The sequence below is a fragment of the Eucalyptus grandis genome, chromosome 8, assembly GCF_016545825.1.
Source record: "Eucalyptus grandis isolate ANBG69807.140 chromosome 8, ASM1654582v1, whole genome shotgun sequence".
NCBI classification, from domain to species: Eukaryota; Viridiplantae; Streptophyta; class Magnoliopsida; order Myrtales; family Myrtaceae; genus Eucalyptus; species Eucalyptus grandis.
In genome coordinates this window covers 21,044,603-21,070,729 of record NC_052619.1, presented here as the reverse complement: position 1 = coordinate 21,070,729, position 26,127 = coordinate 21,044,603, and the positions used below count along the sequence as shown (strand labels likewise).

The window sequence follows — 26,127 nt, the reverse complement described above, 5'->3', positions numbered from 1 at the left end:
AGATTCATTATTTAATGTATTGTTTGTTTCATAATATGGAATAGGCAAACGCTTAAATATTAGGTGCGCATGGAAACACTTGTTTCTTTTTTGTTCCCGGAAACGAGAAATAAAAAAGTGTTTCATTCCTGGGAACGATTTCGAACAAAAGAACGTGTTTGGTAAGTGTAAAAAAAAACTGTTCTTGGAATAAAAAAAGAACAAAAACATGTTTGGTAACTGCAGTCAATTTCACTCCTAGAATAGAAAAAGAAATAAACACGTTTGGTAAACGACAAAAAATTTCTGTTTTATTTTTTATCTTTTATTTTTTATTTTTTATTTTTAAATTTTTTAATAAATTTTAAAATTGATATTGAATTCTAATTCTTATGAAATGCTCATTAATTTTATTTTGTTCATGGTTAGTGAAGACAAACATTTTTAGCATGATCATATAGCATATTTCGTAGAAAATATTGTAATTAAAGTTTGTATCAAATTTTTTCAACATGCTCATATGTGCGCCCTTAAACGAAAATTTCATACATCTCAACATGAACTAGTTACCTTTTTTTATTTTTCTAGGCAACGCAGCCAATCGAATAATTGTTCTTTTTTGCTTTTACTCAAGTAAAAATATTCGCTGCCAACTAGTTTTCTGAAATTTCATTTGTTTAGTTGGCTAAAAATGATTATGGTCAAAGATACATGTATACTCAAAGTTAAAAAATAAATTTTCTAACTTGAAAATGGACATTTTCTTGGAAAATTATTTCAAAAAAATTATTTTCTTTAATCATGAAATTGTTCTTGAAACATACGCCGCCTTGAGTTGCTTCGCGAGATGCGCAATGTGGCTGTTGCGACAGCAATTAGCAACAATATGGAATTATTCACTTGTGCAATTCATTGTAATCTGGAAAGTAATGCCAGAACAAGGGTCAGGCGTTCAGGTTAGGAAAGAATGGCAGATCCCTCCAATGAAATGTCGTTCACTGGCCATGTGCGAAGACCTTGCTTCCCAAAATTATGCCGGGGCAGCTGATGCGGACTGCTATCTGAAAAGCTTTCAGGAAGTAGAGCCACTTTATAGAGACGCCAGAGGAAGTGCTCTGTCTCTCCAATCCTTGCCTGTCTGTCGGTCCAAGCTATTCACAAGATGTGTGGCCTGGTCCCTCATCCGGGACTCAGATATGGAATCGTTGCGGTTCGCCAAGGAGTGCTTCAATCAACTCTCTTTTGCTCATAACTCTTGACATCTAATCACAGCAGCATTACTCTGCCTTATGATATACTAACTTGCACCAACTTTTACTAAAGATCAGGAATCTTAAAGATCTAGAATACGGATGAACTGTGCTCTAAGACTGCAAACTCAATGAAGTTCACTGCTTGCAATCAAAATAATCGAACCTTTACAATTTTTTATTTTCATAACATGCTTGTTTTCTACATAATTATTTCAACCTTAAAGGAATACAGAACAGAAAGCAGTCCAGTACATGAAAAATTCAACTGCCTGCTCTTTCAACACTAAGAGAGGAAACACTACAGAACCTATTTACAGCAATTCAAAAGGTAAATTTTGCCTAAAGACTTTTCACAGCCAAAACTTTCCCCACCCTCCTTTACAGTTTTGAGATATTCCTACAGCGTCAAGAAGTTAATACTTCTTCAGCGTGTTCCTCAGCCGAATGAAGCACCAAGTTTTAGCCAGGGTCCTGTACTTCCTCCAGCCGCCAAAGTATCTTCCTATCACTTTTTTGTAGGAAGGCCTTTGCTGAACCAAACTCAGTCTTTGGCCATGTTTGGCCTGCTGTTTATATACTCGTCTTCCAAATTCAAGAGTGCCAAACGAGCTAGCACCGAATGAACATTACGTCTGCCATGCTGAACTCTTCCCCTGCAATATAAGCCGTCTTGCTCAACCTGTCTGCCATGCTGAACTCTTCCCCTGCAATATAAGTCTTGCTCAAACTGTCCTCAATTTCATCGAGAAGTCTGATTAGATGTTCCTTGCTCCGCCTTACAACCTCTGGGTCTCTCAGCTTCTCTTGGTGTGATATGCCTCTTTTAGCTTGCGGTGGTAGGAACTTGCCAGGTCAGGTGACTCGGCCATCCGAGCAATCAAGACTCTCCTAAAAACTTGGACACTGCTTGCCGATACTTCTCAGGACGTGGGATAATGTGAAAACTTTGGATTCCACTCCTGTATTTTATGCATCCATTGAATGACCTCATCACTGCTGAACGCGATGCTATCATTATTAACAGAGACAACTGCAATTTCTCTCTATATACCTGTAAATTTCTAAAGCATTATAAACTTCCACAAAAGAAGAGAATGAAGACAGACAGACAGAATAAATCTGCAAAGAATATGGTACATAATAGAGCACAATACCCCATCCTGTCAACAGATACATTCAGTTACTCAGAAATCCAGAAATACTTTTATTTGGCATACTTAGCTAGAGAAGCTGATATTTCTCATTATCACATGCCAAAACAGTTGAAAATTAGATCAAACAAACATCCGTCATAACCATATCAAAAAGAAGAACAAGTATGCTGTAAGAATAGGATGAGACTTACTGAATGATTTCAATAGTATCAAAGATGACATGCGAACCATTCTGGAAAAACTGGGAGTTTTGCAGTCGGGTTCATTCTGAAGAAGGAAGGCCTCAAATTTTTGCCTGTTATCGGATTCATATGGAAGGATGTGTAATCAATGCCCTTCTCTTCCAAAGCCAGCCTCACCTTTTGGCTGTCCAATGAATATGGGTGATGATACAGTTGCATGATTCTAATTGCTTTCCTTTTATTGACTTCAATTATGAAGCACAAGCTTCACACAAAATCAAGAGGCCTGCTGCAAGTCAAATTGAAACAATTACATAGCCAAAGAGGAGGTTTAATTAGCAGTTAGCATGATTCAAAAGTACAACTTTTCTACCAATATTAACACACGTCACTCGTTTGAGATTGCAAGTTTGACAACCATCACCCTCTCAGATAAGACTAAGGTTTTGCTAATCTAAAAGGTCCACTCTATACTGTGATGAAACATAGTCAAAATCAAAAGAGAAACTAGAGGCTTCAAAAAAACTTCTTGGCATCCCCAACGAATTAATACACAAGCATTGAAGAACATTTATTGACATACCCATTTTGAGTAAAAAGAAGAATCTCTAGCATATCTTAGTCTGTGGCCATCAGCAATTACCTCCCCAAGGAAACAAACCAGACAGCAGTTCAGACAAACGTCAACAGTGAAACCCATTCAACAATCCTCCTTTCAGCACCCAATCTCCAATATAGTCACTTAGTCAGGTTAGGCCTCACACGATGTACGGTTCCACAAAAACCCAAAAAAAGCGCTGAACTGAGATGCCATCTTATGTAAAAGCTCCAAAACCAAAAGGTTCATTTTCCAGCAGGAAAGCATTTAAATTTTGCAGACAGTAAGATTAGAATAAAGGAAGTATTCCTGATTCAGTTAACAAATACACACAACGAACTCACACCAACTCCTGTCGTGCTTAGAACAGTATTGACGGTTCAAGAAAGGGGCAAAACGGGTCCCGCCACTTCTAATTCGGCCATCAATACAGCAAGGAATTCCAACGAAGAACTTCACGAGGCGATCAAGAACGGTCTAGACCACACGGTCGAAAGAGGTTCGACTGACCGGATGACATGCAGAACCAGAACCGCCACGCCCCCCGCTCCAACACTCCAACCCCAACTCAAGACCCGCTGAAGTCAACGCGCGCAAGCACGATCAAGTTCACAACAAGAGCCCGCAGCACAGCGACCAAATTGACCAGGGAATCAAACTAAAACGGAAACAGCACGCAGCAATGACGAGAGAACCAAACGAAGAAGGACGGCCAAGTGTCGAGCGCGATCGAGACAGATGGGGTGGTCGGACGGAACCTTACCCAGAAAGCGTCGACACTTCTAGAGATAACTTCGACTTTTGCTTCCCACAACAGACAACAGAAAACTACAAGAACCAAGACGAATACTAGTAAACTCCAGGAGTTGTTATAAGGACAACACTTTTAAGCCTTCGTTACCGTTCAAAGTCACCTGCTACAGCACAACCCACCTAAATTTTTCAATGGACAATCTTCTGCAGGCACGCGAGGTTTTGCTACACGAACCAAGATGAAGAATTCCATCACTTACCGAGAGGGTATCCACCCAGAGCTGAGAGACGAACCCAAGCCAAGAGCAGATTCGATGCTGATCACTTGCTTCGCCACCATGCTCGATCGCCTCATCACCTGTCGCCCACCCCTCGCCCTCAATTTACTCTCCGATTCCTCTTCGCTCCTCAACGCGACGCCGGCATCGCCGCCGTCGCCGCTTAGGAGCACCTCCTCCCTTCCACACCGGACCGCGCCGGCTTTTCGGCGCCCAAGTTTCCGCCTTCCGCCGCATCACTCCCGCCGCTCCCACTTCCCTCCCTCGATCCCGCGCCGCCGCCTCGGTCCGTCTCCGAGTTGCGCCGCCGCATCACTGGAGCTGCTGCTCGAGCGAAGGGGGAGCTCGAGCAGCTGCAGCTCGAGCTCGCTCTCGAGCGAGCGTTGCTCCCCCTTCGGCGCGGCAGATCTGGGCGAGCAACGCTCGCTCGAGGCTCGAGCGAGCCGTCCCAGATCTGTCGCGCCGAAGGGGGAGCAACGCTGACCGGAGAAGGAGCGCCGAAGGGGAGCAACGCTGATCGGAGGAGGAGCGCCGAAGGGGGAGCAACGCTTACCGGAGAAGGAGGAGCACCGGAAACGTACCTGGAGTCGCCGGAGTGAGGAGTCGCCGGAGAGTCAGCCGAGTGGGAGCCGCCGGACAGATGGGAGAGACGCCGGAAAAGGAAGAACGAAGCTTCAGCCGACGAGAGGAGCGACGAGCACGCACGAAGGAGAAGAGCCTTTGTTCCGATTTTGTTTCTTTGTTCTTTTGGTTTTTGTTCTTTTGTGCCTTCCAAGAAGTGTTTCTTTTCAAAAGAAACAACTTTTTTATGTTTCTTTTTTTTATTCTTATTTCGTTCCAGAAATAAAAAGGAAAAGCGAACAAAACGCAACCAAACACGTTTCTGTTTCTTTTGCCTTTAACACTTTCCGTACAAAAGTTGCGGAAATACTTTTTGGAGTGTTTCATGCACGCCCTTAGTTTCTTTTCGTTATCTCCTAGGAGCCATTTCATATTTTACTAGGTGACAAAATATGGATAAAATTTAAAAATTTAAATTTTTTTATTCGATTTTAGCCACTCTTTTTTATTATCTCTCAAATATAGTTTCAATAACCATTTCTTTGTAAAATATGAGACCCATTTGAGATTGATTTTTTGATATATCATTCGTTTTATACAATGGAATCGGCAACCACTTAGATACTAATTTCATTTCATTATTTCTTAGAGAGTTATTTCATGTTTTACTGTATAATATACTGGTATTTTTAAGAAGTGGAATCTACGTACAGGAGAGGAATGATTCTTATACATTTCTTACCACTTTCGAGAGATGCCGATGCACTGCCCCTAACCTACTCCCGGACAAAAAAAAAGAGGAAGTAAAAAGGCGACCTGGTGAGGTGTCTCAAATCTTTGTTAATAATGGAGACTGAGAAACCGACCGTGTGTGTCGCGGTTTCATTCTTGAAAATGATAAAATCCCGCACGACTTCGGAGAACGTGGCGACGTCGCATCCCCCCCACTATTTCTCCAGCGCTTGCCGGTATGCTCGGGCTGTCTTCCACCTCCTCCCCACTTCCTCCCACAAGAAAACAACACAGTTTGCATGAACAGACCCCGGAAATCCAATCATAAGCGCCTCAATTCGCGAGTCTTGATCTTTTCCCGGAAGAAAAGATTTGGCTTTTGGCCGAGTTCTTGCTTCTTGGAAGCTTTTGGGTGTTGTTGAAGCGTACCCAGAAGCCAAAAGATCGGTCTTTTTCCTCGAAGCTGTCCGTCTACCCCACTTTACACGGAAATAAGAGAGCCGGGGCTTTTCGTTTGTTGCCTCTCTCTCTCTCTCTCTCTCTCTCTTTCTTCTGTGCATGCTGGGGGACTTCCATGGATATCGACTCTCCAAATGCCGTGAGTTCCTCTGCTCCCTTTTGTTAATTTGGTCGACGTGTTTTAACTGCTGTTGCGCTTGTCCCCTGTTTCTTGCTCGATGCAATCTGATAAAGATCATTCCTTTTTTGAAGTTAATTGAGCGTGTCGGTGGGCATGCTGATGACCCGCTGACGCAAAGCAAATATTTAGAACTTTAGCACAAAAAGTTAACTGCTGAGGCTGTCTCGGTTATTCAGATTCTCTTGGTCGGCTAAAAGTTTCACAAAGTCACTTTAGCATTTGATTTTTTGCGTTTTCGATGGTTAATTTTACTTTAACTTAGTTTGCAATGTTCAAACTGCTTTCAGTTTGATTTCCTCCAGGAGACTTTAATGAGTGCAGTGGGAACACATGATGGTCGCTCTTGCTTTTTGTAGTTTTGATAAATTTGCATCTTTCTTTCATTGTTTTCTTCATGAACGACTGCTTTTTTCAATGCGCTCAAGTGTTGTTGAATATGCTGCTTCTGAAGGCATAATTATGACCGAATCAGCTGGGGGGTTTGCCAATAGCTTGCAAGGCTTGTTAGAGTTAACATTGCATATAACTTCAGAGGAAGCTAATCCTCCTGTTTTGTTTCTGTCTTTGGATGCTGGAATTAAATTCATGTTGAGGGTCAAGCTGATTTTGGTGTGGACTGAGCACGGCTAAGTTGTAAATTGCAGACATCAGCCATGAACTGTCTGTCATTCCAATGAACTACTGATACTGAGCTATACTGCATATACATAGTTGAAGAGTTCTATGTCATGTTCAGACTTTGTTATTTCAATCCCTGTCTTCTCCTAATTTCATGCGTCAATTAAGCTTTCTTTTGCACTGAATACTTGTTCGGTTAGGGATTACTAGTTTATGGACAAACCTTAAGCTACCCAAATGAGATTTTATAAGCCCAGAAACTACAGTAGCTGGGAGCGGTTTCTCTGTAGATTATAAAAATAGTCCATGACCATTTTTGTCAATGTATTTGATGCATATTGGTTTTAATTGTGCAATTGAGAGCTTGATGAGTTTTGAAGAATAGATTCAAGACCTTTATTGAGATTTACATATGATATTTGTTCCTTTTATTCACGTTAGGCAAGTACATTTATTTCCTTGATTAGAAGGACACTGAAAGCCTCTCTTCTGACATTATTCTGTTTTTCTTTTCCATTCAGGCTTCCCTCTTTGCTGATCAAAAGTGTAGAAAATCTTGTTTCTCTAACATCTTACCTGCAGCATCTTTGTTTTGTCTAGCACTCTTCATCGGGAGTGCACTGTTGGTATCAGATAACAGAGAGGTGTATATCTACTCTTCTTAGTAGTACAGATTATTATGTTTTTTTCACTGAACTTGGTCCTGGTAGTTAATTTGCTGAATGTCACAAATGAAACTGAAAATGTTTTGCAGAAATTCTCAGGATGGGATTGGAGGGGAATTGATAAATCACAGAGCACTAAAACCAGCACTTGTGCGGTATGTCGTCCTTTCATCCACTGCTTATTATCAGAGAATGGCAGCATCACTTTCAATTCATTTGTGCCTTGCCAGAAGTCTCACTTGTTGCTTAGTAGGTTATTTGTGTTTTCATTATAGAATCAGTGCAGACCACGTGGAAGTGAGGTTTTACCAGAAGGTATTGTTGCCAGTTCTTCTGATTTGGAAATGAGGCCACTGTGGGATTCCGCAAAGGTGAACAGACAGCCTGAAAGGACAATGTTTTCATTGTAGAAGATATAACATCATAGTTCTGAACATGCATTAACTTGCTTGATCTTCGGACAGGGCTCTCCTAGTTCTTCGTCTAACTTGTTTGCCGTGGCTGTTGGAATCAAGCAAAAGGATCTTGTTAATAAAATGGTTACAAAGGTTAGGAGACTTCTCTGGCTGTTGCTTAGCCCCTTTTTCTCAAGCTTTTATCCAGGCTAACCGTTGTCATTTTTTTACCATACACTTTGCAGTTTCTGTCAAATGATTTTGTGGTGATGCTTTTCCACTATGATGGCGCTGTTGATGAGTGGAAGGACCTAGAATGGAGTGATCGCGTCATACATGTATCTGCATCTAACCAAACTAAATGGCAAGTGGTCTTTTCCTTTCAACCCTGGTAAAGATCATTCACAGTATCCTAATGCATCTTCAGTCTTGTTCTACGTGACTAGGTGGTTCGCCAAACGTTTCCTTCATCCAGATATAGTTGCAGAATACAACTATATTTTCCTCTGGGATGAGGACCTAGGAGTTGAAGATTTTCACCCCAATAAGTACGTGTGCTTCACCTCATAAGCTATTCAATTTTCGTTGCTACCTAACCGGGAGTGTGAGACATGAGGGTATTAGTGTTCCATTTTGTTAATATGTGAAGCTTGATCAAGTATCTGTTAAATGTGGATTCATTCAGATAATTGGTTTTTTTATCAGCACAGTAATAGCGCAATGACATACTCAGCTTCATGTTTCCTTGCAAACTTCTAGTTAACTTTTTGGCAATGATTGAGTGTCATACCTAATTTTTTTTAATTTTTTTTTTTTTTTTAATAATTGTGTGCAATACTTGAAATGATGATTATGGTATGGTCCAACTTCAAAATGCCTTTGACAAGATATCTGGCTCTTCCCTTCTTTATAACACCATATTCTTGTAGGTATATATCTATTATCAAGACTGAAGGGCTTGAGATATCACAACCAGCCCTTGATCCAACGAAATCAGAGGTGCATCACCAAATCACTGCACGTGGGAGGAGAACAGTTGTTCACAGGTGATATTATGTCCTATTATAAAGTTTGACTCCAAGACCTGTTTGATCTCACAAGTGCCTCTTGCTATACGTATTATTGTTCCAAGTCATTTTGCTTATTGTTGGATTGTGCTAACCTCTGTCTAGTAATGGATGGTCTCAAATGCAAATATGGAACTAGGGGAGGTAAAATTAATGTATCACCCAACATCCAGACATGCCAGGCTTTAGCAATGTTGTGCCTCCTCAGGATCTCGCCTAAGAAAATTGCCATAACCATTAAACCAACTAATTGGTGGGATTCAACCATCCAAAACCAATTTTCTTTGGGCTACAGTAGCACTTTATCTGTGGCATTTCCATGCAATGTTGCTTTTTAACTTGAATAACTTGACACTTAACATAGATTTTTAAGGATGGCGAAAATCAGTCATTTAGCACCATCTGAAATGTAAATATGTTCATCGAAGGACAACTTGTGAAAATGTCAATCGACTTACTCAATGACAATATTAGGTTGAAAGTCAGCAACTTTACAGTGTTATTGATTTGTGGATTGAAGTACCATCTTTCTTCTTTTGTCAACAGGAGGACTTACAAGCCTGGTGGTCGTGGTAAAGGTTGTGGTTCCAACAGTACAGCTCCTCCATGCACTGGGTAGGTGCCCTGCACCATATACTATTGAAAGTGCCTTGTATCTGTTGGTTGTACTTTATATTGTCGGATGGATTGTCTGTTTTTCAGGCTAAGCTTGTCGGTCATTTTTATTTGAGATACTAAATTCTCTTTTTCCTTCTGCTGATCTTCTAGTATGGTCTTCTGTAGAAACTAAGTGGATTTAATCTGTTACAGGTGGATAGAGATGATGGCTCCAGTTTTTTCCAGAGTTGCCTGGCGCTGCGTATGGTATATGATTCAGGTGTGCCATTTTATTGCGTCTGGTGTTTGTCTTTTTCTAGGACATCAAGAGTGTCTGCTTGTATATTGGGGCCATGTCAATCAGAAGAGATCTCTAGGTTAGATAGGTAGGCATTGAGTTGTGGAAGTTGATATATTTATCGTATAAGTTTGAATTTGACTTTGAACTGGATGCTAACTGTCTGATATGGACCAGAATAATAAAGTAGGAAACTGCCTCATTTGATAATCTGTGTGTGTCTAAGAGGATGATAATTATTAGTCACTACATTTTAAACTCATGGATGGTATAGGGTGATTCAGTTAGGCCTAACCTTTTACAGAGGCAGATTGGTTACTCACCACTGTGTGCATTCTTAACTTTCTTCACAGAATGATTTGATCCATGCTTGGGGCCTAGACACACAACTTGGTTACTGCGCTCAAGTCAGTTTAACTTTCTCTACTCAGCCATCGATGTAGTCTCAACCTGCTTTCCTTCTTAGACATCTCCAAGTCGGAGATAATTTACTTCTGTTTGTCTTGACAGGGTGATCGAACCAAGAATGTAGGCATTGTGGATGCTGAGTATATAGTGCATTATAATCGGCCGACACTAGGCGGTGGCAATGAAAACAAGGTTTGGACTATTACAGTTATATTCTCAAGGTGCACCATCTTGGATGCTGAATCCGCATAATATAGAAACATCATTTACGGGTGAAATGGTTGTGTAGAAATTATCTTGAGGATTGAGGATTTTCTGTTGGTAATTGGGTGGTTAAGGCTATACTTGATTTTTTATTTTTTTCCATCTTTGCAACTTGTACTTGCAGTCGGACTCACAGTCACATCATGATGCTTCTGAGACAGAAAAAATGGAATCAGAGGTATTGCTTGATTTTTGACCTTTATTGCTTATTGCAAACTTTCTGACAAATACTTGCGTGACTGGAAATTTTGTATTGCCAATCTTCTTGTGCAGGCACCGTCAAGGTCTCATAAACATGATCCTAGAGTTGAAGTAAGTTTCTCCTCATTTGTGACATTTTCCTTACCTTCGTCTAATGAAGAGGAAGCAAATGACGCATTTCTAAATGTTTTTCCCCTTCATTTGACTTCCAAAGCATAATTTTTATTTTTATGGACTGAGATGTCTATTCAAACAACTAATTGGAGAGGAGATATAGAATGGAGTGCTTTTGCATATTGCTCACATGGTTGGGTTGAGATGTAGGTATCCCTTGTCTCATTGTCACACTAGATTCAGTAATATCTTGGCTTATAGAACTTCCTAGCTTATATGATAGAAAAGTTCATTGCTTATGCTTATTAGTATTGGTGATACTATTTATTATCTCTCCGGCTAGTGAATGAGGTTTTTGCGTGCAATTAACTGTGTCTCCAGAAAGACTATCTAATTGCATTCTTGATGTGTCTACAGGTGAGGAGGCAGTCCTATATCGAACTCGCAGTATTCCGAAAAAGATGGAAGAAGGCTGTGAAGGAAGATGTATGTTGGACTGATCCATACCCTCAAGCTGCAGCAGACAATATCATGGCCTAATGTTGAGAAAATGCTCCTCTTGCGAGGAATTCTTTAGATTGATGGCTATATATGATGCAAAGAGGACCGAGGCAGCAACTGATTACAGGCATTGAGAAGATAAGCCTCGTATCTTCAAGCATAGTTTATGCAGTGCCGGGGTTTCAAAGGTACCGTGTACATCGTGCCGCCGCTGCTGTAGATAATTGAATCCCCTTTTCAATTGCAAGAATGATAGGTTGCGAGGTAAATGCTCTTTATACCCTTGATATCATTCCTTTTGTTTAGCCGGTAGGGACCATCTTCAAGACTGCAGAGTAGCGTAGGCTATCGGGAAGCAATTATTGTATCGCTCTCATCACGCGCACTCTTTCGTCTCGTACCACTGTGCAATGTTCCATGAAAAATGTAGAGAGGGTCCATAAAGGTTGTCCGCTTATGGACTATCTCATGCTGTCTATTGACCAGTGCACATCATGACAAGCCACAATAAGCTCCAAAATCTTTAAAGTTTGTAACTTTATGAATTACCGCCGTTTCAGGTAGAACTAGATTACCTTGTTGATTCGGAGGTAATCTGTGGCAAATGATTTGCTCTATCTTTTGCCTTTTCTTTACCCTGTTGCGGTGGGCACTTTCGCTGACACTGCAAATGATTTTTGTTGAGTTGCAATCATGAAGAGTGTCTGCCTAGCATTGCTCCAATTCTGGGGATTGAATGATTTAAAATTGCGTCCCACTAAATATTGTCTTCTTGCATAAAATTACATCCCCTGTATCATAACAATCAGTGCAAGTGCAAGCTCCTCTACTGTAAGTCAGATTACGACAATATCGACTCCCTCTAATTGCGCCAAGCCCCGGCATATCTTGTTCCAGTAACGGGCAACGAATTTAGTCCTATGAGATTAAATTCTATCATCCTTTTCCTCTGAAGATGATAATGACAAACACTCAGAGGACATAAGTTGGTAAAAAAGCTGATATCTGCAAGAGAACAGCACTAGCCCAGTTCATTAAACAACAGAGGGAAAGCTGATGCAGTTGAAGGACATTCCACCAAATGCAGCTTGACATTAAAGTCTCATGGACAAAAACCAGAAACTAAGGATGCAATTTTAGAAGCAAGGAGGCACATGGTCTGCTGCCCAGAAAATTTATTATGAATAAAAAAGTGGAAAACTTAAAAAAGATTCCAGGGCACTCTTCTCAAGACAACACATTCAGAACGAGGGTGGATTTGTATGATGAGCCCCACAAAAGATTGAATAAAGAAATCAGTATCACTCCCAAAGCACACAGCACAAGCGGACTGGAATCACTTTGTTGTCATAGCGAGAGTTCTCAGAAACATCCTCCTCTGAAGAATGAATAAACAAAGGCCAAGTTATTAAATAAGGATAAGGAACCTATTCATAACGAAGTCCTATTCCATCAATAGGGAAAAGAGGAAAAAGCAGTTGAAGCTGAGGCAAGCCAAGCAATGTCGATGGCAATAGGGCAAAATATAGCTTGGCTTAATTGCCCCCAACTTCCACCCACTCCTTAATATATACGGTTGGCCTCACCTACATCCATTAATTTCTCTCATCCATCTTATCTGCCAACCATTACAAACTCATCTCCCTCTCTCCCTCTCTCCTCTCTCTCTCTCTCACACACTCTCACAGCCAAGGTGCCCCATTTGACCAAAGCATGGAACCGACCAGATCAGGACATGATCCATGGGAACCAGGCAGGACATTCTCTTATATTAAATCCTTAACCTCTGTCCCCATGAGTGATGACTCACAAATCTTATTGTACTTGATCTGCTCTAGAAAAGACCGAGAAAATGGTTTTGCGAAACCACGCGTGATCGATTTAATTCATGAGCTAATAATAAGCCCGTGAATGATTTCACTTCACCACGTGCCAAGACCTGCAGTCCTTCTCCTTCTTCACAAAGCACCTTAGCAAGAAGAACTGTTGCTTCTCAGCAAGCTCTTCTTCTGCTAACCATGCATGTATATGCAATACACGAACGAAAAATTCGAATGTTAAACACCCACTGGTGCAAGGAAAAGGAGAGCGCGACTGGCTGGCGCGCAACGCCGAAAGGGAGATCTGGAAAAATACTATTTTTTAACTCAAAAGTCAAACAACATGAAAAGCAGATTTGACTGGCCTCAACGCTGAGTCTTAATAATAATGATGTCTAGTCAGAACGTAACGAAAGCGCTCGTCTTGCTTATCATCCGGGCAATGTCATCACCCAACAAAGATCATCCACCAAAAATGGCGCAGAGAAAGAAATTTAATAGGAAAGAAGAAAAGAAAGATCTGAAAACAGTTTAGTAATACAAAACTTCAGTGGAGCAGAGTCAAGAACAATTATACTTCTCATCCACCCACAAATACAAGTCCCAATGTCAGGCCAGATAGAGATTAGAGACATAAAAATAAGACCCATTTGCTTGAACTAAGGACAGCGTTCATAGAAATCCTAAACCGCCAAAGCTTTCGCAGGCAAGGTTTTCCTACTTCCAGCAAAAACTCCACCTCCTCTCGCCAAATGACAATAAAAATAACTCCCAGCTACAAATAGCAAAATCCATCTGGAACTAGCAATTCCCTATGTGATGATAACAAATTACAACTTAAGTAACCTTATAAACAATTCTTCTTCTGCCTTCTTTTTTTCAAGAATCTAACACAGATATGCTTCCCCCACTCGCACTTCGCCACTGAAATAAAGCTTGACGCCCCCCCAAATTTTAATAAAGTAGAACGGATGAAGACAAAATGTTATTTTTAAAAGGAGGAGGAAGTGGAGGAGGGGTTCAGAGATGGCATCCAAAGCAATTGCAGGTCTTGGGAGTGAAAGAGCAGAAGCCAAAAGGGCGGTTGGGGATGTTGCAGTTGATGGCATAGCAACATGGAGAGGGCAAGCACACCCCTCTTGCTCCACCACAGCAAGTGCACAGTGCACATATCTGGAAGCTCCCCAATCTCCTCCTCGTCTCATTCAACTCCACCATCTCGAATTTGCCTTGCTCCACCAATGGCATCATCTCTTCCTCTGCTGCCGACTCATTTGCCTACCAAAAACACTCAAATCAGTGATTACCCAGATGAAAAAATCACAACTTTGGGGAGGAAAATGAAGGGATCTGGGATTTTCCGGAGCTAAATTGCGGAGAGCGAGAGAGAGAGAGAGAGAGAGAGAGAGAGAGGGGCACTCACATGGAGTAAAGCCGCCCGATTTGGAGGAATGGCACTGGCAGAGGCGAAGGAGAGGGCAAGAAAGAGAGACACTAGAATCCCATGAGTAGACATAACTTGTTTTTCAGGGGTTGGGCTTGATGGCTGGGTTGTGCGGAAGGAAGAAATGGGTTTCCCAATCTGAGTAACAAGGAGAATCTCTTGGCGTTTGCTAGTGCATAAAAATGCTTTGCTTCTTTGCGTGCTAATGGGTTTTCTTGAGATGCCTAAACGGTGCTGAATTGTTATAATGCCTCTCGAGAGTTTTAGGAAATGGAGAGGTGTTGAAATTGGGTTGGTAGGAGGAACTAGAGAGAAGGGTTTTTCTCGGCACTCTTGCCACTCACTTCACTCACTCTTACTCTCTCAAGGAAGTGAAGGAGAGAGGGAGGGAGGGATGCAGCTGGAATGGGGAAGTGATGCTATTTCCCACACCGTCCCCCACTCCTAGTCCTAGTTGTGGAAGGCCCACTGATGAGTACACACTCACACCCATTTTAGCTACTCCAAGATAGGCGGTATGGCCACGTGTATCGATCAGGGCCCTTCATGGATTTGATACCTTTTGATCTTCGGTCGATCTTTAATGGAGGGCACGGGGCTGCTCTGTTCATATTTCATACTTCACTTCTTCTTTTTTCTACCTTCGCTTGGCGTTTATATATATTTTCTTGCTAGGCTGTGTCGTACTCCACTTGTCAACATCATTGATTTTCTGTTCAATGTATTTTCTTTGCCGCCAGAACAATTTCTTGTTTGTTTTCTCGTGCTCTCTTTTTCCTCCATCTGCGGCGACGGTGGTTGTGAGCGGTGCTATGGATCCTTGAGCTGTCGCTTGGACTCGGCACGAGTGGAGGGCTGACATTGTTGACTGCTACTCAACATCAAGTAAAAGACCGGGTCAGCCTGTCTCCATAAACAACTGTTGAAATCTTTCAAAAAAGGTTTTGCTCTTTTCAACCCCAATGGGAGATCTCCCCCATCATGCAGAATGTGAATGCCACTGCACCTAACCATAATTTCACAAAACACAGTGCATTCATACATATATATATATATATCAGGACATGTGATTTTCATGGTCAGGCAGCTTTCTTAACAAGTAATTCTGATTTTGGTACATTGTGGATTTAGAAATATGGCAGTAGTCTGATGGCCTCAAATGAGAACACGAATTACACTGAGTTGAAGTAGGATGAAAGTTTCGCCATGTGAGTTGCACAAACGTTGAGTTGTGTGGCAAAATAAAACCCAAATTTGATCTTGGAAGTATGAGCATGTTGTTGAAATGACTATATAAGTGCATTGAGGTTTGAGTCGCAACAAAGTAGCTAACATCAAAACGGTTAAATTATTTCATACATCTACGCTGGTCCAACACACTTCTAAGGGGAGCTGATGAATTGCTTTGAGGTAGAAACATGAATGAATATAAGCAGATGATGAGGGCCTGTTTGGTACCATCCAAACAGTATCTAATTTGATTTTTTGTTTTTGGGAGCAGTTTGAGAATAGAATCGTGTTTGGTAAAAATTTTATTCCGAGAACAAATTTTTATTTTTTTATTCCTAAAAGTAAATTTTGAACAGAATCAAGAATAAAAAAAAGTTGATTCTTATTTCCGAAAACAAATCTAAGAATCAAAATCATATTTCTCTTCTTCTTATTCTTCTTCTCTTTTCTTTTTCTTCATCCACCGCCATCCCACGATTGTTGTTCGCCATTGCTCGCCACCATCCACCAGCAATCGGTCCAGTGAGGCTCAGCCTCGCTAGATCTAGTGAGGTTGAGCCTCGCTAGTAGATAGACATGCCTCACTAGGGTGGGGCGAGGCTCGCTTGGCCCTAGCAAGGCTTGCCCAACCCCATCGGTGGCCAAGCGAGCCTCCCCAGCCCCGGCAAGGCCCGCCTAGCCGCCCACGAGGCTGAGCCTCGATGGGGCTAGGTGAGCCTCGCCAGATTGCAAGGCTCGCTTAATCTCGCTGGTGGCCAGGCGAGCCTCCCCTAACCTTAGTGAGGCTCGCCCAACCTTGCTAGTGACCAAGTAGGCCTTGCCTAGCCTCGCCAAGGTGACTAGGCAAGCCTCACGCAGCCTCGACGAGGCCGGCTTGGCCACCGGCAAGGTGAAGCCTCGGCGAGGCTAGGCGAGTCTCGCCTAGTTGCCAATGAGGCTCGGTTGATGAGGGCCGGTCTCACCGAGGGTTGGCAACGGTGAGGGTCGCCGACCCTCTAGCAACCTACCATTTGAAAAAGAAGAAGAAGAAGAAGAAGAAAAGAAAAAAAAATTATTTAAAAATTAAAAGAAATTGATTTAAAACATAATCAATAAGTACGATATTGAACGCAATTATATTGCAGAATCATAAATTTTGAGACGATTCCAAATAATTTAAAATACTTAGAAATTATTATCGGGAACAGAATAAAAAATAATCATTTCTTATCAAAATCTGTCTCTGATAACAGAATTATTACTAAACGTGCTTTGATTGTTCTAAGACTAGTGTACGAGATCGCACGATAGCAGATGATGTACGGTTTTCTCACTTACAACATGCTCGGGCCACTAGAACTGTCAACTTTTGCCGACCTGAACTTTTTCTTGAGAACTATAGGAAAGCCCGACGACAGCACTCTCTCGTGGGGCTAAGTCCGCCGAGCACATTGAAATTTCAGTTCTTTTTGATCCATGGTCTGCTGAACAGCACAGATTGATGCTGTCCCTTTTGAGCTTTTTACAGTCACATCCATGTCAGAAAAACTTTAGATGCTAAAGAAACTACGTCCAAGAGCTATGATAAAAAGCTTGAGCCACAAACACCATCCTCAAGTCACCCCGTCATTATCTTTCGCGATTTAAATTGCACCTTAGATCGAGATTACTAATTTAAAATTGAACTTTTTACACCGCACATGACTTACAATAATACTAGATTATGTCATCCTTTTTAACTCTTTTCAAATCGAAAACTTAATGATGACTCCTAAACTACCCATTTAACTTTTCAAAAAGTTGAGGTGCTCTCGAATACCAAGTTGAATTTGTTCTCGAGAGAATTAAGGCACACAGATAATTCTTCCATCCTAAATTAAAACTGGTTTTTTTTTTTTGGGCCTTTCTGTGCTCAAATTTTTCACTTATTTGTTGAAAAGGGAGATCCAGAAGGTCAAACCTTCTCAGGGGTGAGTGTGAAATTGAAGACATCCCAATTTCGGCCTTTGATGCTACAGGAAGCATCTGCCTTTTCACGGCCTTTGGAGATCTCCGCTCGATATCTCTCTACCCAGGAAATGCAGATCCGCCCAGATCCGAGCTCGTCGAATCCACGCCCGCCTCGCTCTAGCCTGAGGGATTCGAGGCATACCCAGAAGGAAAGATCCCTCCTTTTCGCCTCGGTCGGATCGGGAAGCGCGATCGGAAAGATGGGTCCGTCGTCCCCGGTCGGGATTCGCGCCGTCTCTCTCGGTCTCTTGGTCCTGGGAGCGCTCGCCCTCCTGGCCGTCGCGCCGACCGCTTATTCCCAGGTATCGAAACTCGGGTTCTTTTTCCGCTCGCCGTCGGGTTCGTGCATGTGGGTTGCGCGTGTGGTGCTGATGCGCTGCGGCGTCGTGTGTTATTTTAGGATTCTCTTGCTGGTGGGACCGAGAGGGAAGATGATGGCGACTGGATTGTCAGGGATCTGGGTCGACGCAGCAAGGTGAGTTGACTTTTGTTGCCATCTACCTGGGCAAGTTTAGTTGAGCAACAGAGGGATGGAGGTTTTGTGAGCTCTGGGTGGTCTTTTGACTGTGAAATCTCTAGTTCCATCGGCGTAAATTTTACATGTAAATTGGGAAAAAAAGGGGTTTCTCTGGGATTGGCTTGATTTTGCTCTTTCGTAATTTTCCCACCGATCTTTGATGCTTAGCTAGCTGAGCCCACTAAGGAAGAAACGGCTCGGTGATTGTTGTTCTGGTTATGCTAATGTCTATCTTTGAAGTGCGATCTGCATGGACATCTGAAAGGTTAAGGTACTTACGAGATGAGAATCTTGGTGCAGATTATCCTCAACAAGCTGGGTAATGGTGCTGCTGAGGATGGCAGCTCTGTGGGGATAAATATTAGTTTGGATGGTCCTGGTCTTGGGGTTTTTGATGCATTCTTTACGAGTCTGTCAATGATCCTCGTCAGTGAGGTTTGCCTGCTTCTATCACATTGCCGCACATACCGTAGTTCTTGTGCTGATCTTTCAGTAAATTGGCTTTACGGTTGTCTTTACTTATGTTTTCTCATGCTGCTAGATTGGAGATGAGACCTTTATAATAGCAGCTCTTATGGCTATGCGTCACCCAAAGTCAATCGTGTTATCTGGCGCCCTCACGGCATTGATTGTAATGACGGTAAGTAAGCTTCTGCTTGTATTTACGTTTTCATGATTGAACCCTCTTGTCCTTGTGCTTTGCCTGTTTCTGATATATCTTGGCTTGCAAAATGGCTCTACAAACTCTAAAGCTTGCAGTGTGGTTATTTATTCTGGGTCTCATTTATAATTTGTTCTCGTCAATGTTGCTTAGGTGCTTTCCACTGGACTTGGAAGAATTGTCCCTAATTTGATATCGAGGAAGCACACAAATAGTGCAGCCACAGGTACACCTTTTCTAGTTTACCATGCTGCCTTTTCAATTGGGACTGAATTTCAGACATGCACTAATTTTCCTGTGCAGTCCTCAGGTGCCTTGTATAACTAGTGTTTTTTGTGAGTTTCTCTTTCCTTATAGGCCCTTAGTACATGTAAGAGGTCTTTCTTAAGAAAATCTAGGGTTTTAAAGGTCAAGACAGGTCGATACATTCTGAAGAGAATGTTGCTCTGTTACTTTTGGCTATTCTTTCTGATGATTTCACATAGGAAGAGAACTTTATTGGCATTTACCTGAAATACTGTGGGATCTTTTGAATGAGTTTCATTCTTTAAAGTTTCATTCCGAAGATTCTACTAGCACCTTCTCTTTTGTTTGATTTCTCTGCCAATGTTACTGTGATAGTAAGTTGGGTTTTGGTCATTGACTATATTCATGTTACAGCTTGCCATTATTTGTGTGGCAACATGCAATTATTGCTTGATAGACATTTTTAAGAATGATGCACTAGATCATGAATTTCCTTTTTATTTTCCTACTTGGGATTATGATAGGGATATCCTTCCACTGTTCCTCTGTGGAATTTTAATAAGTTTGTATATTGTGAGAACAGGATATTTTGGAGGTTTGATGAACTAATTTTTCCTTTCATGTCAGTTCTCTATTTATTTTTTGGGTTCCGGTTACTTTATATAGCATGGAGGTCGGATTCAAAGTCATCTCAAAAGAAAGAAATGGAGGAGGTATGTTCATCAGTAACCCTTTCTCAAATTATGTTGTTCCTCTAGAATTCAATTTGTGTAGTTTGTGGTCGTCTGTTTCTTTGTATTCAGAAAGTTGGAGTTGATTTCAATACAGACCTACCATATGGTTGGTGGAAATTAAATTGCCTGAAGCGATGTTTCTTTTTGATATTGATGGCCTTGCATGGAGCCATAATCAATGACCCGAATTTGGTGCCATGGAGCAGACTAGACTAAGTAATTTGGTGCTTTTACAGACTGTCTAGTTTACTGTGCGTTTTGTATTTTTTATTGGCCTGCTATTTGCAATGTGTGTAAATTTTTTTATGTCCAGTAGTTACATTTGTAATGATTGTGGAAGGTTTCCTGATTGCTTCTTTCTGTTTTTTTTTTTTAAATACTGAAGCATTTAGGAATTATGAACTTTTTATGCTTGGCTGCAATCAATTGAGAATTTTTTGGGTTCTACATATGATATGTGCAGGTAGAAGAGAAACTAGAGGGTGGACAAGGAAAGACATCCTTCCGCCGCTTCTTTTCACGATTTTGTACGCCCATCTTTCTAGAGGTGTGCCTTTTATATAGATTTTTATTTGGACTATCTGTTCCCATCTGATTTCTGCTAAAGATCTGATTATCTTTATATACTGTGGTGACATTCAGTTTCCTGCTTGTTTTACAGTATTTTTTTCTTTTCCAATTGTTATACAATTCTTGCAACTAATGACATCGTTACTCCTATGCAGTCCTTTATTTTGACCTTTTTAGCAGAATGGGGAGATCGTAGCCAAATTGCTACAATCGCTGTAAGATGTTTCTTCACTATGGTCTTCCTACTCTCTGTTGGTCTGTATTTTGAACTGCTTAGTGAATCTCTTGATTTTGCTCTCTTTCTTTGGAATCTGTTTGGAAACTTTCTGGTTTTTTCAAAAGCCTCAGTTTTGACTTGGTTTCAGTTTGCCCTATTATTTGCTGGCAACATTATATTTAGAGATATGACTGAGCTATTGATATTCTTGTCATTTCCTATTATCTCACCTTCATTTCCTTAGTTTACCTCATTATGGCATGTATGTTGTCCGCATGTGTGGTACGTTGAATCTTTTATGTTGAGCTATTGGTTGACAAAAGAGTGAGGAAAATGCCATTGTTCATGTAGTTCTCTGTTTTCATGATGTTCGCTTGATCAGCGGTGGAATTTAACTCACAAACCCTTTTTTATGTTTATAAGATCGGAATCTCATGGGCACATGGCCATTCATCCTTCATGCATTTTTTTGGATATCTGAATAAAAATCACCATTTTATGTTTATTTGAGTTCTAGTGGGGTGTTGAGCAATCTTGTTATGTTGCAGCTGGCAACACATAAGAATGCCGTTGGAGTGGCCGTCGGGGCGACAATAGGACACACCATATGTACATCGATTGCAGTGGTGGGTGGAAGCATGTTGGCATCCAAGATCTCGCAGCGGACAGTTGCGACCGTTGGTGGCCTCCTCTTTCTCTGTTTCTCCTTGTCTTCTTATTTTTACCCTCCCTTGTAGGTGATTCTGTAGGCTAACATGATTCTTTACAAGCTCTGAAAAACCCTTCCTTCTACATTTTCTCTACGAAAGTTGATATCAACTGGTGATAACCAGACCTTTTCAGTATTCTTTTGTAAAATGTCAAGCGCGTGTTAAATGTCTTCTGGCTTTTGTTCTCCTTCTTTCTCTATCTGGAATGTACCTTCTGCGGCTTATCAACGACCTTTTCAAAATCCAATTATAGTTTTGGCCAAGTCAAACATGTTCCTCTGCGTATTCCAAGAAACGAAAGAGTACTTAAGCGGGACCGAAATCGCTGTTACATGGCATGATCTGTTTCCTTTTTTTTTTTTTTTTATGTCAATATGCTTGAGAGGTGAAGTTGCAGTTTTAGAGCCTCTCTTTATCAGGCATTTTCTTGGGAGAACTTGACTAATCTTCAAGTTGATTGTAAATTCGCTTATTGTGCTTGGAAGTCTAATTTCACTGGAATCCAACGCATCCATAGTTGAGAAACCATTGAAGCTGTGCGGAAAGAATCATATGATGGATTACGAATTGCGCTTGTTGGATTAAGTCCTTAAAATGAATGATGTGAAGGTAACTAGTGGGAGCAGAATAGCTCAATTTACATGAAAAATGTCCGTAAGCTTTGTGTTTTCAATTCCAATTTCGGATGACATTCTTCATTTTAACATCGTTAGCGTCAAAATGCGAGGGTTTCGCCGACAGACCGGGATAAGAAGGTTATGTTAAGATAAAGAATTGCAATGAAATTGGCATTCCAGACAGATTATTCAGTGGAATTTGAGCCATTTTCGAAGTCTGTTTTGTGAAAAATGTACATGCTTCCTTTTTCTGAGTAAAGCTAGAAGTTCTATTGATAAAATTAGGAAAAGCAGGAACATCCTGTTACAAACAGTATCAAACTACATAAGATGTGAAAAGATAGTTATAGGAAATGTTCTTATTATTTTCCAGAAGTAAAGACACATTTAAGAAAGATAATCACTGAAGTGTTCCCTAGGGATAAGCATGGAACTGATGGGAATTTGTTCGGTTATAAGTTCCAAGGTATGTAAGATAGGTTTTAAATTAAAAAAATTAGAGAATTTGTTTCAAATGATAAGTTCTAGGTTTTAGGTTGGTGGAATCTAAAACTTGTAACTTGAAACTTTGTTGAACTATGTTTTCATGAAATCTTAAGGTATTTCACAGCATTCATTTAGTAACTATTTAAAATTTTTATTTCTAGAATAGAAATATGTTTGGTATAACTCTTAAATTTTTGTGACTTAGAATTTCTTTTAATTTTTCAATAAATTTATTATAATTTTCTCTTTAGAATTTTAAATAAATTTATTATATATTTTAATTTTATTATATTTTTCAAAATTTCTCTTAATTTTTTAAATAATACTATTATATAATTTATTATATTTTTAAATAATTTTATTATATTTTTGTTATTAGCTTGAGGAAGAAGAATAGAAAAGAAAAGGAAAAGAAGAGAAGAAAAGGAAAGAGAAAAAAAAAGAAAACGATTTGGCTTGATTCTAGAGTTATTCCTAAGAACAAAAGAATAATGTTTTTCTACTTCTTAATTGTGTTCTAAATCTATTCCTAAGAACAAATTTGTTCCAAAGAATAAAAAAGTTATTAAATATTTTTTTTTTTAATTCCAGAGAACAAAAGAATAGAATTAGACACTAGTTAGCACATTATCAAATATGCCATAAGTTTTCATTTATGATTGAGATTTTTACTTTATTAATATTTCATATTTTCCGTATGCCTAAATATAAGTTATGATAACAAAATGCTATAATTTATTAATTAATACACGTAGAACTTGAATAGACCTTGAAACCAACCCCAAAGGTAGTATCTAGGTTTCAAGATATGCATGATAGGTTTCACGTTCTAAAAAATGAAAAATCTCTTTCAATGGGTAAGTTCCAAATCTTAGATAGAACCTGTACGAACCAGAAAACCTAAAACCGCTCATCTCTAGTGTTTCATTGGATTTTCATAGTAATTAAATATCTTTCATGGAGGTGGAATTTCTCTTAGACCACCATGCCAAATGTCATAAAATATATATTTTCACGAAACACATGGAACCTACAAAGTCTTGCAATCGGTAGGTTTAAGTGTCATCAGATTGTAATGGAACGATGGATGATTGCTCTCCTACCAAGAAGATGGAGTATTTGCTACTCAAAAGGGCCAACTATATCCACATTTGTCAACTTGCAACTGTCGTACTGTAAAGGGAATACTGTTATGTGACAGCAACCCGCCAAAGCTCGTCAGTGTCTTCTAATTTGTAATCATCAACCATCATCGTCGTCGCTGTAATTGTTACACGTCTTTGGCGAGTTGATCTCCGTAAAGACAGAGAGCTGAGACAAGAAAACGACATTCGAGCAGACACAGTATCCACCTTTTTCCTAGAGAAGACTTGATCTACTTTTTGCTCAAAAGAAAAGGCCACGACCAATCTGTCCGCGTAAGTATCTGTTGCTGTGTAGCAAATACACAGGGCTTATATGTCCCCTGATGCTTTCTTTTGGCCCCCTTCAAAATCAAGCAATGACGGGATATTGCGTGTCTACTCCACCAGCACCAATCAGGAGCTCAAAAGATTGATGATCATCAGTTGTGAGATGTGTAGAGTCCACATCAAGAAAAAACGGTGGGTTTGGCTTACTCCACAAGTGAGGTTAGTGAAAGGAGCCCACCGGCACTCCTGCATATGCAGTGTCCCCCACCAAACCAAAAAGATTGAAGTTTTAACAGAATTGGGAATGAGTAGGTTGTACTTTAGCTCTTTGAAAAGACTGGTTTTGGGTGATTAACTACATGTACGTGGGGGTTGGATTGGAGTGTTCAGCCATGTCAATTAGTTGTTAATCTTTTCCCATCTGTTTGAATTTTGCTGAACTGAGATTTCTTACTAGACAACACATCACTAACAACACCTCGTCCACAAGTATCCATCATTTTGGGAAACAGACCAGCAATTTTTTCCTTTTAGCCCTTCTCTCTACCAAACTCCGACTGATATAAGTATCGTCTCTTGCTCGTATATCTCGTGTTATTGTGTCATCCAGAGACGTGCCCTCGGCGATTGGCATTACGTATCGTTTCCTCTTCCAAGGCCGGCATCTCTCTCTGAGAGAGGCATATTCTTCCCTCTTCTTTTGTCAGGTGATTCAGGAAATGAGAGACAGAATGGAAAGGCTTGTCCTCCTTCCATTTGCTGTTGGCTGTATATCTGAATCAAGCGTCGCCATAGCTACCCAGAATCACCGGCGATCAAAGAATGTCGACTCGCCACCATCAAGTCTCTCTCTCTCTCTCTCTTTCTCTTGGCCATGCGCACTTTGAATGTGCACACAAGATCCTTTTGCACATTGCACTGGACACAAAGCACACAGGCACATGCGAATGTGTCAAATTCAAATCTCCCCTTCATTGTTTGCGTGTATAGTGACTTTCAGGCTCAAATTGTGAAGGGACTGATCAGGAAACGACAGATCGAGACAAGGAGGAAGAAGGGAGCTTCTCTGATGAAAGTATGAAAAGCTCCTTCAGCTTGATGGCTCTACCGAAGCCCAACATATCGACCGGCATTCAAAGGCTATTCAAGGGGTTCAGAAGCGTCTCTCACTTATTCGGTGCGTAGTACGCTCATCACACAGGCATTGGTATTATAAACTTTTCTCGAATACAAACCAACTTGTTTGTTCATTGTGTTGCTAGAAATACATGGAAAATAGTCACTAGACAAGATCAACTGAAAATATTGTTGGCCCTGTCATTGCCATACAGACATTTTAAGCAGCACCACTTGCAAAAACATCTAGGGACCAGTTCTATGAAAGTTTGATCATCTTACCTTATATTTCGCGGCACCATTTCTAGTCATAAGAACCAATTGATGTTTCAGTGTACAAGGAAGAGGACATGCAAGAGGAGGAGACGGAGATACAAATAGGACTCCCAACAGACGTGAAGCATGTGACCCACATTGGATGGGATGGATGTGCAGCCCTAAACCCCATCGGGGGCTGGGACTGTCTGATGCCTCCCGATCATGAGCCGCTCCACTCTGCCGACGGGCATGATCAGCTCTTTCCCTCTTCTGCCGATGCTTCTTTAGCACAGTCTGAGCATTCCAGATCAATTGCATAAGCGAGACCTGCTCCTTTCTGTATGGATGATACTGATGAATTATGTTTGGTGTCGATTCAGACCTTTCTCCGTATTTAATTTGTATAAAGTGAAAACTGTATCCCAGATGAAGCTTCAATCATAGGTAAAATATGATATATAGCATTACCATTGGAATGGTGTACTAAGAAGCTTCTTATTCTGGGTATGTTGTGCAGTAATCAAGTAGAATTTACAGAGTCCACTTGACATGGTTTGATTATGCAGTAATCAAGTAAAATTTCACAGAATTGCAGGAGTTACATCTGTTAATTACCAACAAACTGGTAAAATGTTTTGACATGGAAAAAGAAGTGATATGGTGAATTCTGTAGAAAGTCACCGGGCAAGTAGAATGAGAAAGATTTGATCGCTCGACAGCAAATTGATTGATCTATTTGGACATCAATCAATAGCAGCACGCACGCCATCACGTCCGCCAGCAACAAAGATGTTGCTGTGAATGGTTTAGAGGAGTTTCAGATTTGGCTCGGTGTGTCTGAC

The 26,127-nt window shown here is 40.7% G+C and overlaps 4 protein-coding genes and 1 pseudogene across 6 annotated transcripts; 3 read left to right on the top strand and 2 right to left on the bottom strand.

Moving 5' to 3' along the window:
• Positions 1 to 1,481: 1,481 nt before the first annotated feature.
• On the bottom strand, positions 1,482 to 4,172 carry LOC120287746 (annotated as a pseudogene).
• A 1,453-nt stretch (positions 4,173 to 5,625) lies between these two features.
• Positions 5,626 to 11,981, top strand: LOC104456934. 2 transcript variants are annotated; one of them, XM_010071844.3, is made up of 15 exons: positions 5,626 to 6,088; positions 7,270 to 7,392; positions 7,503 to 7,568; positions 7,689 to 7,784; positions 7,878 to 7,961; positions 8,054 to 8,172; positions 8,255 to 8,356; positions 8,738 to 8,854; positions 9,422 to 9,490; positions 9,686 to 9,752; positions 10,124 to 10,177; positions 10,281 to 10,370; positions 10,567 to 10,620; positions 10,716 to 10,754; positions 11,175 to 11,981. In XM_010071844.3, exons 1-15 carry the CDS (start codon positions 6,065 to 6,067, stop codon positions 11,295 to 11,297), a joined length of 1,227 nt encoding a protein of 408 aa, XP_010070146.2. In that variant the 5' UTR covers positions 5,626 to 6,064; the 3' UTR covers positions 11,298 to 11,981. The 2 variants fall into 2 exon arrangements, with proteins under 2 accessions (XP_010070146.2, XP_010070147.2); XM_010071845.3 differs by lacking the exons at positions 5,626 to 6,088; positions 7,270 to 7,392 and having other exon boundaries at positions 7,521 to 7,568; positions 7,667 to 7,784.
• A 1,614-nt stretch (positions 11,982 to 13,595) lies between these two features.
• On the bottom strand, positions 13,596 to 14,978 carry LOC120287607. The gene is made up of 2 exons (XM_039300562.1): positions 14,502 to 14,978; positions 13,596 to 14,356 (listed from the first exon to the last, which is right to left on the bottom strand). The coding sequence occupies exons 1-2, from the start codon at positions 14,592 to 14,594 to the stop codon at positions 14,099 to 14,101; spliced, it is 351 nt and encodes a 116-aa protein (XP_039156496.1). The 5' UTR covers positions 14,595 to 14,978; the 3' UTR covers positions 13,596 to 14,098.
• Positions 14,979 to 17,577: 2,599 nt separating this feature from the next.
• On the top strand, positions 17,578 to 21,624 carry LOC104456936 (GDT1-like protein 4). The gene is made up of 9 exons (XM_039300923.1): positions 17,578 to 18,043; positions 18,142 to 18,216; positions 18,559 to 18,693; positions 18,800 to 18,898; positions 19,073 to 19,145; positions 19,793 to 19,878; positions 20,363 to 20,446; positions 20,625 to 20,684; positions 21,235 to 21,624. Exons 1-9 carry the CDS (start codon positions 17,741 to 17,743, stop codon positions 21,421 to 21,423), a joined length of 1,104 nt encoding a protein of 367 aa, XP_039156857.1. The 5' UTR covers positions 17,578 to 17,740; the 3' UTR covers positions 21,424 to 21,624.
• Positions 21,625 to 24,313: 2,689 nt separating this feature from the next.
• LOC104456938 (CRIB domain-containing protein RIC4) lies at positions 24,314 to 25,874 on the top strand. 2 transcript variants are annotated; one of them, XM_018861820.2, is made up of 3 exons: positions 24,314 to 24,754; positions 24,912 to 25,088; positions 25,361 to 25,874. In XM_018861820.2, exons 1-3 carry the CDS (start codon positions 24,631 to 24,633, stop codon positions 25,603 to 25,605), a joined length of 546 nt encoding a protein of 181 aa, XP_018717365.1. In that variant the 5' UTR covers positions 24,314 to 24,630; the 3' UTR covers positions 25,606 to 25,874. The 2 variants fall into 2 exon arrangements, with proteins under 2 accessions (XP_018717365.1, XP_010070151.1); XM_010071849.3 differs by having other exon boundaries at positions 24,330 to 24,754; positions 24,927 to 25,088; positions 25,361 to 25,772.
• Positions 25,875 to 26,127: the final 253 nt, after the last annotated feature.